This window comes from Salvelinus alpinus, chromosome 24 (assembly GCF_045679555.1).
Source record: "Salvelinus alpinus chromosome 24, SLU_Salpinus.1, whole genome shotgun sequence".
In the NCBI taxonomy this organism is placed as follows: domain Eukaryota; kingdom Metazoa; phylum Chordata; class Actinopteri; order Salmoniformes; family Salmonidae; genus Salvelinus; species Salvelinus alpinus.
Genome location: NC_092109.1, coordinates 33,736,005 through 33,752,772, shown reverse-complemented (window position 1 = coordinate 33,752,772; position 16,768 = coordinate 33,736,005). Strand labels below are relative to the sequence as shown.

Below are 16,768 nucleotides of genomic sequence, written 5' to 3'. Positions count from 1 at the left end.
TGACACTGTCAGTGATTTATTTAGAATTCAAGGCACACTTAACCAGCATGGCTACCACAGCATTCTGTACTGATACGCCATCCCATCTGGTTTGCTCTTTTTCAACAGGACAATTACCCAAAACACACCTCCAGGCTGTGTAAGGGCTATTTGACCAAGGAGAGTGCTGCATCGGATGACCTGGCCTCCACAATCACCCAACCTCAACCCAATTGAGATGGTTTGAGATGAGTTGAACCGCAGAGTGAAGGAAAAGCAGCCAACAAGTGCTCAGCATATGTGTGAACTCCTTCAAGACTGTTGGAAAAGCATTCCTCATGAAGCTGGTTGAGAAAATGCCAAGAGTGTTCAAAGCTGCCATCAAGGCAAAGGGTTTGTTCAGCACTTTTTTGGTTACTACATTATTCGAAATGTGTTATTTCATAGTTTTGATGTCTTCACTATTATTCTACAATGTAGAAAATAGTACAAATAAAGAATGAATAGGTGTGTCTTTGAATGAGTAGGTGTGTCCAAACTTTTGACTGGTACTGGTACTGGATATAGATATATGTTATATGGAAATATGTTATAGGTCTACTCGGTAGCTCTGCAACACCTCCGCAATGAGTTTCTGGCCCTCCAGTCACCTCGAGACCAGTGTGCTTTCTACCCGATGTCGGATGTCATAATAAACATAGTTGTTGTTTTTTACTGCCAAGCCACACTCATTCTCTTGTATCCTGCAGCCTACTGTAGGCCTAACTCAGAGCATGATTCACACCCTAGCTATTTTGATCGTTCAGGTGGTTACACAGTCTAACATCTGCTTCAAACTCACACTCTCAAACACGTAGATCCCCTGAATGCAGCTCACTCTCCAGATCCCAATCACCTAAATGCTAATCACCTGTTCACACACCTGTATGTCATTATCACACACTATTTAGTTCAGTTCCCTGCACGTATTGTTTGTGACACACTTCTATTCGGAGCGCTGGTTTTCCCTTGTAATGTAATCCTTCAGTGTATGATAGTTTTGGCCTGCCTCACTAACAATGCCTTTTGCCTATTCCCTGCCTGTACTTTAGCTTATTGGATTTCCTGTTATAAACCTATTGCCTGATCTCCCGGGTGACGTTACTAGCCTTTTCCTTGCTTGTACTGTTGCCTTTTTGGACCCCCTGTGTATGACCTTCTGCCTGCCGCTGGACCCAGCTACCTGCCTCATCCTGTGGTCCTTTATCAATAAACACCTGCTGCGCCCTGCACTTGGAACCAGCTCTATGTCTCCCCTGGTGTTCATTACACACAGTTGTCATCCTTTTTTTTCTCCCACAAAGACATTCCGTTTATGTCAGGTATGATAACCCGAATCTGATCTTCATAGGACTCAATTGAAATGCCCATTTGTAGCACCCAATGTAGTGCCCTCTGAGGCATAGAGATGTTTACTGCGTTGATGTGTGAGTTCTTACGGTAATGGTGCTGATGAGGAATGAGTAATGCTATGTGATGCTGTTGTTACTGCCATTTCATCAGCGGATTTTCACAAACATCTCCATCTTTAAACATGAAATTGCTATGAAATTAAACCATCGACAAGTTGTAAGGACGGCCATTAGCCAATTTGACATCAAACTCGCCATCACAGTAACAGTTCCCTGTGTAGAATAAAATAAATCAAAAGGATACTAGGACAAGTCCTATTTGCGTATCACTGCTTGGGGTAAATCAGTGTTTGACTAGGCCTCCTGAGATCACTGTTTCAGAGAGCATCTTCGATATACGAGATTTCTCAAGATCATGGGGTTTGCTATTTCCAGCCGTTGATCGCTCATCTAACAAGGTAATTAATTGCACATAAATTAGTACACGACCATGTTCTAAAATGTATTATGGATTAATATGCCATTGCCACAGATAATACCGTTGTAGATCGATTTTAGATTAAGACTATTGTCTACGAAGAGCAGAAAGAAGATAAGTTAAATGTGTTTTAAATGTTAGGACTCGTTCAGATTTATGTAGCCCATAACTAATACGTTTTTTTTTTTGCAATGGTGAAATTAGTATTCAATACGTAGCCTATTGTTTGTCCATAAAAATGTGCATAACTGCCCTTTTAATTGTGTTTTTAAGAAAAACGGTTTTTATGTCAACACATATTATTGCACTTGATCGGCTTTGCTATGCAACAACTGTGTATCCACATGTGAGCTGAATATGCGAGTGTTGTTTTTTAAGAGCTGTCTGTGCATTTACCAGGAAAGAGGAGAGGCCTTGCCCTCATAATGTAGGGCAGACAGATAAGTTTTTTTCAAGAAAAAGCAAATAAACCGTGCGCTGTGGGCGATTGAGCTTTTAAAGTAGGGCAAACAATCAAGTCGGCTTTCGATGTTGTGCGCGGTTCTGCGGACACATCCTCACTAATAGGTTTTAAAAATATAGGCAGGCCTACCACACAGAACTACATTTGTAAAAAATAGCCCGATAAAGATATCACTGATAGTGGATTGGATAGCCTACCCTTAGGGTCAAAACAAGTGTTAGTTAAGTTATTTGATTAGATGTAGACGGGTCATGCGCATGATTTACTAATCGTCAAATTTATCATTTTTCCCCCATAGATTCTATGAGAGATGGAAGCGATATGGCTGTACCAGTTTCGACTCATCGTCATTGGGGACTCGACAGTAGGAAAGTCGTGCCTGATCCGGCGATTCACAGAGGGACGCTTTGCGCATGTGTCCGACCCCACAGTCGGTGTAGACTTCTTCTCACGCCTAGTGGAGATAGAACCAGGCAAACGCATTAAACTTCAAATCTGGGACACAGCCGGACAAGAGCGATTCAGGTGACACTTTTTTGATTTTTTTTTAATCTTCCATTGTAAAGACCACACATTTCGTGAAATAAATCACTTTTTTTTTTTTTATAGTCATCTGTAATTATTATTACACTGCCAGTCAAAAGTTTTGGAACATCTACTCATTCGATGGTTTTTCTTTATTTTTACTATTTTCTAAATTGTAACGCTTTTCCAACAATCTTGAAGGAGTTCCCACATATGCTGAGCACTTGTTGGCTGCTTTTCCTTCACTCTGCGGTCCGACTCCTTCCAAACCATCTCAATTTGGTTGAAGTCGGGGGATTGTGGAGGCCAGGTCATCTGATGCAGCACTCCATCACTCTTCTTCTTGGTTAAATAGCCCTTAAACAGCCTAGAGGTGTGTTGGGTCATTGTCCTGTTGAAAAACAAATGACAGTCCTACTAAGCCCAAAACCAGATGGGATGGCGTATCGCTGCAGAATGCTGTGATAGCCATGCTGGTTAAATGTGCCTTAAATTCTAAATAAATCACAGACGGTGTCACCAGCAAAGCACACACACACACGTCCTTTAGTAGTGGTTTCTTTGCAGCAATTTGACCATGAAGGCCTGATTCACAGAGTCTCCTCTGAACAGTTGACGTTGAGATGTGTCTGTTACTTGAACTCTGTGAAGCATTTATTTGGGCTGCAATTTCTGAGGCTGTTAACTCTAATGAACTTATCCTCTGCAGCAGAGGTAACTCTGGGTCTTCCATTCCTGTGGTGGTCCTCATGAGATCCAGTTTCATCATAGCGCTTGATGGTTTTTGCGGGTGCACTTGAAGAAACGTTCAAAGTTCTTGAAATATTCCACATTGACTGACCTTCATGTCTTAAAGTAATGATGGATGAGCTGTTCTTGCCATAATATGGACTTTTACCAAATATGGCTATCTTCTATATACCCCCACCCACCTTGTCACATCACAACTGATTGGCTCAAACACATTAAGGATGAAAGAAATTGCACCAATTAACTTTTAAGAAGGCACAACTGTTAATTGAAATGCATTCCAAGTGACTACCTCATGAAGCTGGTTGAGCGAATGCCAAGAGTGTGCAAAGCTGTCAAGGCAAAGGGTGGCTATTTGAAGAATCTCAAATATAAAATATATTTTGATTTGTTTAACACTTTTTTGGTTACTACATGATTCCATATGTGTTATTTCATAGTTTTGATGTCTTCAAGATTATTCTTGTCACGCCCTGATCTGTTTCACCTGTCCTTGTGCTTGTCTCCACCCTCCTCCATGTGTCGCCCATCTTCCCAATTATCCCCTGTGTATTTATACCTGTGTTCTCTGCTGTTGTCAGTTCATCTTGTTCATTCAAGCTTACCAGCGTTTTTCCTGTCAGCTCCTATCGTTTCCCAGCCTCTCTTTGCTAATCCTCCCGGTTTTGACATTTGCCTGTCCTGACCCTGTACCCGCCCGCCTGACCTCTCTGCCTGAGCCTGTCTGCCGTCCTGTACCTTTGTTCCACCTCTGAATTACTGAACCCTGCCTGACCCTGAGTCCGCCTGCCGTCCTGTACCTTACCCAGGATTTCCGACCCCTGCCTGCCTTGACCTGTCTTTGCCTGCCCCTGTTGCTACAATAAATAGTGTTACTTTGACAGTCTGCATCTGGGTCTTACCTTGATTCCTGATAATTCTACAATGTAGAAAATAGTAAAAATAAAGAAAAACCCTTGAATGAGTAGGTGTTAAAAAACTTTGACCGGTAGTGTATAACAATATATAATTGTATCTATAATTTGTCTCATCACACTATTTTCCAAAGAAGGTCTACAGTAGCCTCAACAGCACTCTGTAGGGTAGCACCATGGTGTAGCTGGAAGACAGCTAGCTTCCGTCCTCCTCTGGGTACATTGACTTCAATACAAAACCAAGGAGGGTCATGGTTCTCACCCCCTTCCATAGACTTACACAGTAATTATGACAACTTCTGGAGGACGTCCTCCAGCCTATCAAAGCTCTTGCAGCATGAACTGACAGGTTGCCCACCCATTCAAAGGATCAAATAATGAATTTAGTACTGAAAGCATAAGCTACAGCTAGCTAGCACTGCCATGTATAACATGTGGTGAGTACTTGACTCAAAGAGAGGGAAAGACAATAGTTGAACAGTTTTTAACAAATTAAGTTCTTACAAAATTAAAAAGCAAGAGAGAAATAGAGTGAGAGAGTCATTTTTTTCACTTTCAGTTTCTATCATGTTTCAGGTATAACCCAGATGCAGACAGTGTCGAAGGAACCAATGTTTATTTCTAATACAGGGCCAGGCAAATGACAGTTCAAAGGCAGGCAGGGGTTAATTATCCAGAGAGGGTGCAAAGGGTCCAGAAGGGCAGGGAGTCTCAGGGCAGGCAGTGGTCAATAATCCAGTGAGGTGGGGCAAGATACAGAAGGGCAGGAAACAGGAGACAAGGGGCTGTGAGACATGGGTTTAACTCTGGACACATGAAAGGGGGGATGTATATGGATGGTACGGGGCAACAGAAGACAAACAGCAGAGGGGCTAATAACCTTGGCGATGGGAAAAGGGCCGATAAATCGGGGGGAGAGTTTGTGGGATTCCACCCGGAGGGGCAGATCCTGGGTGGACAGCCATACCTTCTGCACGAGATGATACCGTGGAGCGGGGGTCCAGTGGTGATCCGCTTGTGGTCAATACCTGGAGGTGGTCTTGAGGAAGGACCGACCAGGCTCTCCTCCAGGTACGACGACAGCAGCGGATAAACATCTTGGCCGAAGGTATGCTTACCTCTTCTTCCTGCTCAAGGAAGAGCGGGGGCTGATACCCCAGGGAACACTCAAAAGGTGATAGGCCCGTGGCAGAGCAGGGAAGGGTGTTGCAGGTGTATTCGACCCACACAAGCTGCTGGCACCAGGTGGTGGGGTTGGCGGAGACCAGGCAGCGCAGAGTAGTCTCAAGATCTTAGTTGGCTCGCTCCGACTGGCCGTTGGACTGGGAGTGGAACCCGGAGGACAGGCTGGCCGATGACCCAATGAGGGTGCAGAACGCCTTCCAGAACCAGGATGAGAACTGAGGACCCCGTTCGGAGACCATGTCAACTGGCAGTCCATGGATCCGGAAGACATGCTGCACCATGAGCTTTGCCATCTCTTTGGTAGAGGGTAGCTTGGGGAGAGGAATGAAGTGGGAGGCTTTGGAAAACCGATCCACAACGGTCAGGATGGCGGTGTTGCCATCAGATGGGGGGAGACCCGTGATAAAGTCCAGGGAGATGTGAGACCAGGGACGGTGAGGGACAGGCAGAGTTTGGAGGAGACCAGCCGGAGCTTGCCGAGGAGTGTTGTTCTGTGCACAGACCGTGCAAGCGGCGAAGAATGCGAGACGTCAGGAACACTTGTAACGCCACCTAACTTGTAACGCGTTGTCTCACAAAAGCCAGGGTCTGACAGGAGCCCGGGTGACAGGCAAGCATCGCGTCAGGCACAAACATCCGGTTATCTGGACCCCCCCCTCCCCTCCCCTAGGGTTCGGCTGGGAACGCTGCGCCTCCCGAACATGCTTCTCTATTCCCCAGCTGAGTGCCGTCGCCAGGCACGAGGTGGGAAGGACGCTCTCAGGTTCCGGGGTAGTAGTCGTGGGGCTATAGCGGCGTGACAGCGCAGCCGGTAGGAGAGGAAGAAGTTGAACCGGGTGAACAGTAGGTCCCACCTAACCTGCCTGGAATTGAGGCGCTTGTCGGTGTGGAGATATTCCAGGTTCTTGTGGTCGGTCCACACAATGAATGGATGTTCCAACGCCATCTTCACCGCGAGAAGCTCACGATTCCCCACATCATAGTTCCTCGCCATGCCGTTGAGGCGGTCAGAGAATAAGGCGCAGGGATGTAACCTGAGGTCCAGGGCAGACCCCTGGGACAGGACCGCCCCCACTCCGACATCCAAAACATCGGCCTCCACCACGAACTGGTGGGACGGGTCAGGATGAACCAAGATGGGAGCTGTGGTGAAGTGGTGTTTGAGATCCCGGAATGCCAGGTCAGCAGCTGGAGACCAAGTGAACGAAACCTTGGGAGAGGTGAGTGTAGACGGGGGGAAGTCAGGGTGCTGTAGCCCAGGATAAAGCGGCGATAAAAGTTGGTGAATCCCAGGAAACGCTGCAACTGTACTCTGGATGTAGGTTGGGGCCAATCCACCACCGCTCTCACCTTCCCGGAACCCATCTGTTTCACTTACTTAGCTAGTAATGCAGCTAACCAGTTTAGCCTACTGAATCACTCTGCTCAAACAGAGGGATGCTATGTTAGCTAGCTGGCTATGACTTTCCAACACCACGCTGAAACTCTTCCAAGTCAAAGTAAGCTTTTGGTATTACTAATTTATTGCCACCGGGGCCCGCCTTGTAACTGCTAACTGACTGTACACTAACGTTACTGCATGATTGTATCGGTTTACTAAAGCATTAGTTAAATTAGCTATGCTGACTAGGACGTTACTTTAGCTAATATGGTGACAACGATGTAGGCTGTTTATAGAGGTTTGTCTTGGAAAGTGTTTTTCACCTGGTCACATACAGCTGATTTGTTGTGCATTGAAGTCCACAAGCGACAACGTGGCTGATATGAGTGAACTCTGTTTACGTGTGATCAGGGGTGTATTCATACTGCCGATTCTGTTAAAACGTTTCTTAAACAGAAGCAAACGGAAGAAAACGGGGATAAACAGACCTGAATTTGTCCGATAGAAACTCTCATTTGCAACTGTTGGACTAATGATTACACCCTATATCAGCTAGATGCAGGCAAGAGTGTGCAAGGTGGTATGAATGTCACTCACCTCAAATTTGTCTCTCAACCTGTGTGCACCTACATTGTAAACTTTCATTAATTCGCTAGGTTGTAGGAACCTCATGATGGGAACAGGGAAAATTTGAGTATCATGTAGTAGCCTAAACCTATCGCTGTTATATTGATTGGGTGAATGGAATATGAATGAGAGTCATCCAATATGCTGTAATAGAAATAAGGCCATGCTCATAAATTCTTTAAAAAAAATTATAATAATAGCACTGACCTCCAATGTTCTCCATGTCACCTCCTCTGTTTAAACAGCACTGACCGCCACACTTATATACTGAACCAAAATATAAACGCAACATGCAACAATTTCAAAGATCAAAGATTTTATTGAGTCACGGTTCATATGAGGAAATCGGTCAATTGAAATGAATCCATTAGGCCCTAATATATGGATTTCACATGACTGGGAATACAGATATGGATTTGTTGGTTACAGATACCTTAAAAAAAATGGGCCACACAATGGGCCACAGGATCTCGTCACTGTATCTCTGTGCATTCAAATCGCCATTGATAAAATGCAATTGCGTTTGTTGTCCATAGCTTATGCCTGCCCATACCATAACCCCACCGCCACCATAGGGCACTCTGTTCACAACGTTGACATCAGCAAACCGCTCACCCACATGACGCCATACACATGGTCTGCGGTTGTGAGACTGGTTGGAAGAACTGCCAAATTCTCTAAAACAATGTTGGTGGCGACTTATGTTCGAGAAATGAACATTAAGTTCTCTGTCAACATCTCTGGTGGAAATTCCTGCAGTCAGCATGCCAATTGCACGCTCCCTCAAAACTTGAGACATCTGTGGCACTGTGTTGTGTGACACAACTGCCCATTTTAGAGTGGCCTTTTATTGTCCCCAGCACAATGTGTAATGATCATGCTGTTTAATCAGCTTCTTGATTTGCTACACCTGTCAGGTGGATGGATTATCTTGGCAAAGGAGAAATGTTCACTAACAGGGATGTAAACAAACTTGTGCACCAAATTTGAGAGAAATAAGCTTTTTGTGAGTATGGAACATTTCTGGGATCTTGTATTTCAGCTCATGAAACATGGGACCAAGACTTTACATTGTCATGTCTTTGGCATCATTAAAAGTGAAGACTGTTATTTTATCAAATCAATTCTCTGTAATTATAATTACGTGATTCAAATAATCATGTAAATGTAATTAACCAGGAAGTCGGGGCACCAGGGAAAATTTCAGATTACAAAGTTATAATTTTCCTAATGTAACTCTTCAGATATTTTAATATCTGATCAATTAGTCTTCTTATTAATTAATTATTATTTAACTCACGTCAGTCTCATTCCAAATGTCGTAAATTATTGGTTATCTGCACGCACCCAGCCTTTACTATAAATCGTTCATACACCACTTGGCTTAATCATTTATTTACTAACTAAATAATCACAGAAATGCATAAACAAACAAAACAGTAGATCTGTTACTAACAAATGATAGGGGAGGTTCCCTAGTGGGCTAAGCCGATATGACGGCTTGGTGGACAAAGGGAAGTGGGTGTGGACTGAGCGGGAAAGACCAGAGGGATCACTACACACAGTACTACTATAATTCTATTAATTGAAATGCTAATCCTTTGCACATGAACGCTCACTCATTCAGAAATAATTGCAATCAATATATATATTTACGCCAATGTGTCATGATCTTTTCTGTTGGAATCCGGTCCATCTGCTGGAGAGTCAGTTCATCCGAGCCTCTTTTTCTCTCTCTCTGCTTCCCTGAAGATCAGTCTTTCATGGTTAGAATGGATACTTCAGAGTATCATTCAGAAATAGATGTTTCGGCGGTTGTCGGTAAGAGCACCCCAGACTATTAATTAGTATCTAAGATTTGCTCTTATTCTTTTTCGGACCAAAATGCAGCGTGGTAAGTGTCCATGTAAATTTATTAACTGAACACGGGAAAAAGACAAAAATAACAAAGTGAATGACAACGAAAATCGAAACAGTCCTGAATGGTGAAACAAACACAAAAACAGAGTCAGTTTTTATCGATCCGATAGTCTCAGTTTAACCATTTGTCTCCGAGAGAGTCTCCGCCAGGAATTTACGACCTGAGATAACAGAACAGTAGGAGAGAGTGAGAAGCCATGATCTATATACAGGAAGGGCCACGTCATGACAACATGTTATATTTTTTCAGTGTATTTACCATTTATCTAAATGCTGTCCCTCTTCTTTGCTTATCCTCTCACCCTCTCTAGGTCTATTACCAGGGCTTATTACCGTAATTCTGTTGGGGGGCTGCTGCTGTTCGACATCACCAACCGTCGCTCCTTCCAGAATGTGCATGAGTGGCTGGAGGAGGCCCGGAGTCACGTCCAGCCTCACAGCATTGTCTTTCTGTTGGTGGGCCACAAGTGCGACCTGGAGCCCCAGAGGCAGGTGAGCCAGCAAGAGGCGGAGAAGCTGGCAGGTACCTATGGTATGCGCTACGTGGAGACATCGGCTCGCGACGCCATCAACGTGGAAAAGGCCTTCACTGAGCTAACGCGGGACATCTTCGAGCTCGTGAAGAGCGGTGACATCAACATCCAGGAGGGTTGGGAGGGGGTGAAGAGTGGCTTGGTGCCCAACGTGGTGCACTCCTCAGAAGAGGTCACCAAGAGCGGCCGCCGGTGCCTCTGCTGATTAGCCTGTCTGTCTAGTTGGCTTCACTCCTCCCAGCCCATGCAGTCCTGTTATATTATGTCCCACTAGCTCGCAATCTTGTCACATATATAGCTCTCTCACTCCCATTCTGACTACTGGAAGGCCATTTCTGCTCTAGTCTACCACTGAATAAAACATGAATACAGCTACTTTCCACAGTAACCTTCCTGGCATCTGTCTTACCTGTTACAGGCACTTGAAAGACAAGAAATGGCCTGTTTTATGATTTCGTTGTCCTTCCTGTATTTATGCTTCATCTTGTGCCCCACAGAAGGAACACACCTCAAACTTTACACGTCTGTTCTGTGTTCTGGAGTCTGGAGAGCTCACATGGCTGTGTGCAATGCCTCCTCTGCTTTTGGTGTGAGACTGATGGCACCACCAGACACATGAACAACCAAGAACACTATAGTGTATTGCCATCATCCTTTTCATCACAGATGGAACCAAAGCTTGCGTGGACTGAATCAGTTCTACATGAGTATCAACAGGGAATTTGTACAGTTGAGTGTTGGGTAGGCTGCACTGTGAGATGCCTAACATCAATGTTTTTCATTTGCCGTTTTCTTCATCGTTGCTCATATTAAATGCACAGTTGGGGACACAAGGTACTGTATAAGATATCACCTTTTTTAACTACCCTGGCCATCCACCATAATCGTTAGAGAATGCGTCCCATGGGAAAGACATTGTATATACTCCGTTGGCTTTAACAGTAAGCCCACCCCTTAAACATTGACATCTACACAACGATAGCGCCTCCTGATTTTATGAACACCAAGCTTTAAATGGGGTCAGCTGTTCTAGAGTCGTTTTTTATTTAGTTTATTAATACCTGCATACTGTAGGATCGTATGCTTGTAGTTTTAACATGATCCTAAGCAACATTCCACACGTGTCCAATATTTCTTCCCAGACTATTGGACTCAGCCCTGTGCTTTATCTAACCGTTATATCTTCCAACCACAACCTTTAGTACCTCTAAAATGTCTTTTTTCTCAATGCCAGTTTCCACCCTCCCCATTGAACTTTTTGGGTTAGCTATGATCCCATTTGCTGCCAGGTCCATGTCCATATACAACGTTAATGCAAGCAGACCATATCTGAGAGCAATTTAAAGAGCCTCCTAGGTTCAAAGTATCTATGCAGCAGGAAACTAACCATTTGCTCAAAAAGAAAGCTATAACATGTATTAATCGACCTGAATTTTACTCTCCTTCAGGGTTGTTCAATACTGCACGTGTATAGTTGCATTTTATCCATTTGTAAATAGCCTGGGTGTTCTGGATCAATTCATTTCTAGAACATGAAATGTCATAATGGTGTGATAGAAATGGGAAATTCCATGACTTTCAATATTTGTAGGAGATGTAGTGCATTTGGAAAGTATTCAAGACCCCTTGACTTTTTCCCAATTTTTTTACGTTTCAGCTTGTAGTGTCATACCCAAGAAGAATCAAGGCTGTAATCGCTGCCAAAGGTTCTTCAACAAAGTACTGAGTAAAGGGTCTGAATACCAGTTTGGGCACACCTACTCATTCAAGGCTTTTTCTTTATTTTTACTATTTTCTACATTGTAGAATAATAGTGAAGACATCAAAACTATGAAATAACACATATGGAATCATGTAGTAACCAAAAAAAGTGTTAAACAAACAAAAATATATTTTAGATTCTTCAAAGTAGCCACCCTTTGCCTTGATGACAGCTTTGCACACTCTTGGCATTCTCTCAACCAGCTTCACCTGGAATGATATTCCAACAGTCTTGAAGAAGTTCCCACATATGCTGAGCACTTGTTGGCTGCTTTTCCTTCACTCTGTGGTCCAACTCATCCCAAACCATCTCAATTTGGTTGAGGTCGGTTGATTGTTGAGGCCAGATTGTTGATGCAGCACTCCATCACTCTCCTTGGTCAAATAGCCCTTACACAGCCTGGAGGTGTGTTGGGTCATTTTCCTGTTGAAAAACAAATGATAGTCCTACTAAGTGCAAACCAGATGGTATGGCGTATTGCTGCAGAATGTTGTGGTAGCCATGCTGGTTAAGTGTGCCTTGAATTCTAAATAAATCACTGACAGTGTCACCAGCAGAGCACACACCCACCATAACACCTCCTCCTCCATGCTTCACGGTGGGAACCACACACGTGGAGATAATCCATTCACCTTCTTTGCATCAGACCAAAGGGCAGATTTCCACCAGTCTAATGTCTATTGCTCATGTTTCTTGACCCAAACAAGCCTCTTCTTATTATTGGTGTCCTTTAGTAGTGGTTTCTTTGCAGCAATTCGACCACGAAGGCCTGATTCACGCAGTCTCCTCTGAACAGTTGATGTTGAGATGTGTCTGTTTCTTGAACTCTGTGAAGCATTTATTTGGGCTACAATTTCTGAGGCTGGTAACTCTAATGAACTTATCCTCTGCAGCAGAAGTAACTCTGGGTCTTCCTTTCCTGTAGCGGTCCCCATGAGAGCCAGTTTCATCATAGCGCTTGATGGTTTTTGCGGCTGCACTTAAAGAAACTTTCAATGTTCTTGAAATGTTCCGCATTGACTGAACTTCATGTCTTAAGGTAATGCTGTTGTTTCTCTTTGCTTATTTGAGCTGTTCTTGCCAAAATATGGACTTGGTGTTTTACCAAATATGGCTATCTTCTGTATACCACCCCTACCTTGTCACAACTGATTGGCTCAAACGCATTAAGGAAAGAATTTGCAAAATTGTCCAAAAACCTGTTTCTGCTTTGTCTTGTGTGTAGATTGATGAGGGAAAAAACCTATTGAATCTATTTTAAAATAAGACTAACGTAACAAAATGTAGAAAAAGTCAAGGGGTCTGAATAGTTTCCGAATGCACTGTATCTTACAACAACTGTAGTGTTGCTCTGTTCAGGGTAATAAGATAGTTTGGTTTCCCCCTCTTTCACTGAAGTCACACCCTCTGATTATGAAAGGAGAGAGATCTCTGGGGAAGTCCACAGCCTTTAGAGAGACATCCGTTACCTACATATTATACATGCGCATTGAGCCTCCATGTGCCAGACACATGTGAATACCCTCCCCACCACAGGTGGCTGGTGGCGTCTTAATTGGGAAGGACGGGCTCATAGTCATGGCTGGAACGGAATAAATGGAATGGTATCGAACAAATGAAACGTGTTTTCCATGTGGTTCATACCATTCCATTCATTTCATTCCAGCCATTATTATGAGCTGTCCTCCCCTCAGCAGCCTCCTGTACTCCCCACCTATGTCGTTGAATGGACTCTCCTGACTGTATTCTCTGCTAGGCCAGGTACCAGATCAGCTGCTGAATTCACAACACTGGCGCTAAACTAACTTTGTTTTTCATTCTAAACCATTAAACGACTGTGATATAGGAATGTAGAGAGAACAATCTTTTCATATTTCATGTTATCTTGCTATACTCCTGAGGCTCTGAGTGATGGTGCTTACCTGCACAATGTCATGCAGAGGTTTGAAATGGCTATGAATCACGTCTTGATAAATCTAGTGAGAGCTAAGATGTATTCCAATTAAATTGTGACTTGTAGATGTAATTTCTTTTTTGAAACAAACGTAAAGCAGACCATATTTCTTTAGCGGTGTGTAGGTTTGGAGTGCAGAGCACAAGGGCAGGTTCGATGTCTCATATGCTTGTAAGAAATAAACATTTGATCTCAGCAAAGGCATGGTCAATATTCCAGTGCTCTATGATGCCCATCCAAAATACATGTGCTCAGTGTTAGTTGCCTTTGCATGCACACACATACCCCAATTCATTTCAAAATATTCCCCCAGCCTGGAAAAACACTGTTTATTCAACAAGCAGTTGAAAGAAATTGATATTCCGGAGGTTAAAATGGATGTACACTCTATATAAAAATAAGTATGTGGACACCCCTTCAAATTAGTGGATTCAGCTATTTCAGCCACACCCGTTGCTGACAGGTGTAGAAAATCAAGCACACAGCCATGCAATCGCCATAGACAAACATTGACAGTAAAATGGCCTTACTGAAGAGCTCAGTGACTTTCAACGTGGCACCGTCATAGGATGCCACCTTTCCAACAAGTCAGTTCATCAAATTTCTGCCGTGCTAGAGCAGCCCCGGACAACTGTAAGTGCTGTTATTGTGAGGTGGAAACGTCTCGGAAGAACAACAGCTTAACCCCGAAGTGGTAGGCCACACAAGCTCACAGAACGGTACCGCCGAGTGCTGAAGTTTGTTGCACGTAAAAAATTGTCTGTCCTCGGTTTCAACACTCACTACCGAGTTCCAAACTGCCTCTGAAAGCAATGTCAGCACAAGAACTGTTCGTCGGGAGCTTCATGAAATGGTTTTCCATGGCCGAGGAGCCGCAGACAAGCCTAAGATCACCATGCGCAATGCCAAGTGTCGGCTAGTGTGGTGTAAAGCTCACCACCATTGGACTCTGTAGCAGTGAAAATGTGTTCTCTGGAGTGATGAATCATGCTTCACCATCTGGCAGTCCGACGGACAAATCTGGGTTTGGCGGATGCCAGGAGAACGCTACCTGCCCCAATGCATAGTGCCAACTGTAAAGTTTGATGGAGGAGGAATAATGGTCTGGGGCTGTTTTTCATGGATCTGGCTAGGCCCCTTAGTTCCAGTGAAGGGAAATCTTAATGCTACAGCAAACAATAACATTCTAGACGATTCTGTGCTTCCAACTTTGTGGCAACAGTTTGGGGAAGGCCCTTTCCTGTTTCAGCAAGAAAATGCCCCTGTGCATAAAGCGAGGTCCATAGAGAAATGGTTTGTCAAGATCGGTGTGTAAGAACTTGACTGGCCTGCACAGAGCCCTGACCTCAACCCCATTGAACACTTATGGGATGAATTAGAACGCTGACTGCAAGCCAGGCCTTAATCGCCTAACATCAGTGCCCGACCTCACTAATGCTCTTGTGGCTGAATGGAAGCAAGTCCCCGCAGCAATGTTCCAACATCTAGTGGAAAGCCTTCCCAGAAAAGTGGAGGCTGTTATAGCAGCAAAGGGGGGACCAACTCCATATTAATACCCATGATTTTGGAATGAGATGGTCGACAAGCTGGTGTCCACATACTTTTGGTCATTAATGTTAAGACAGTGATGTATCTATTTGTACTACAAAGATAATATATACACCCTATTAAATTGTGAACACTTGATAAGAAAATAACCAAATAATTTTTTTATTAACTAAAGTTAGACCACAACCTGTCGTTTCCAATGGAAGCAAATGAATCATAGTGGGCGGAACAAGCAAGGAGGTGGGCAGAGCCAAGCCGCGTTCTGGCATGTATTTGCATATTTCCGTTAGGAAACGGCTACTCTTTGAAGTGCGCATGTGCAATAACTCAAAAAGAAAACTGTATTGAGATCAAATGTTTAATCGATGAGAATATTAGCAGAAGGTTGGCCAAAATACATCTCACTCCATCTTCCCCCACTGCCGGCCACTGGGCTTCCTCTCATCGCCATATTTGGTAATGGGTGGAAACGCCAACCGGCTGCTTCACATTAATACATCTGGTGAAACATCCGTCTCATTGTTCTATCTGTGAAACAACTGTTTGAAGTCTCCATTAGTACAATGCCATATACAAACACAAGAGGGCAGCACACACTAAATAATTTACCTTGTGAATGGTTACAAGGCACAACATTAAATGTTTTATTTTATTTAACCCTTATTTAACTAGGCAAGTCAGTTAATTAAGAACAAATTCTTATTTAAAAGTTCAAGAACATTAAAGTTCAAATATAGAGTGGCCAAATCATATGGGATTCTATTGTGAACTTAGAAACAATTCTTATTGATTGTGTATAATGTAACGTTAACTCCCCAATGGCCATCCACACAGCGAAACGGCACCACGTAGCCAGGTCCAGCTGCATCATGAGGTAGATGTTGACAAAGACACTGAACAGAGGCAGCCAAGGCAGCAGGGGCACCTAGAGGGAAGAGGGACAGGTTAGTCATACTTTAACTGCATATCAAGCTGGATTATAAACTGGTTGTAAAACATGAATAAACACTGGACCTGTTTAAATAGTCAGAAACTGACCTTGAAGGTGAGAGCTTCCTTGCTCTCTGGTTGTCTCCAGATGATAATGACACAAAGGATACAGAGCAAGGCCAGGAGAATCTGAACGCTTGTCATGTTTAACACATGAACCAAAATAAATACTTTCAGGTAGATATTAGGCATGCAATGCCATTCCAAAAGTTGCAACATTTAAGTGTTGTGAATCTGTAGATGTGGAGGAAATGGATATGGATTTTCCCTCGGTTTGATAAGCTTATTGATTTTTATAACATTTAATTAATTAAAAAATAATACTAAAATAATTCAATCTACTGTTGAGAATCAACAAAGGCATAGAA

The 16,768-nt window shown here is 43.5% G+C and overlaps 1 protein-coding gene across 1 annotated transcript; it reads left to right on the top strand.

Moving 5' to 3' along the window:
* Nucleotides 1-1,508: 1,508 nt before the first annotated feature.
* On the top strand, nucleotides 1,509-10,979 carry LOC139552685 (ras-related protein Rab-39B-like). Its single transcript, XM_071364663.1, has 3 exons — nucleotides 1,509-1,828; nucleotides 2,610-2,836; nucleotides 9,925-10,979. The coding sequence occupies exons 2-3, from the start codon at nucleotides 2,622-2,624 to the stop codon at nucleotides 10,349-10,351; spliced, it is 642 nt and encodes a 213-aa protein (XP_071220764.1). The 5' UTR covers nucleotides 1,509-1,828; nucleotides 2,610-2,621; the 3' UTR covers nucleotides 10,352-10,979.
* Nucleotides 10,980-16,768: the final 5,789 nt, after the last annotated feature.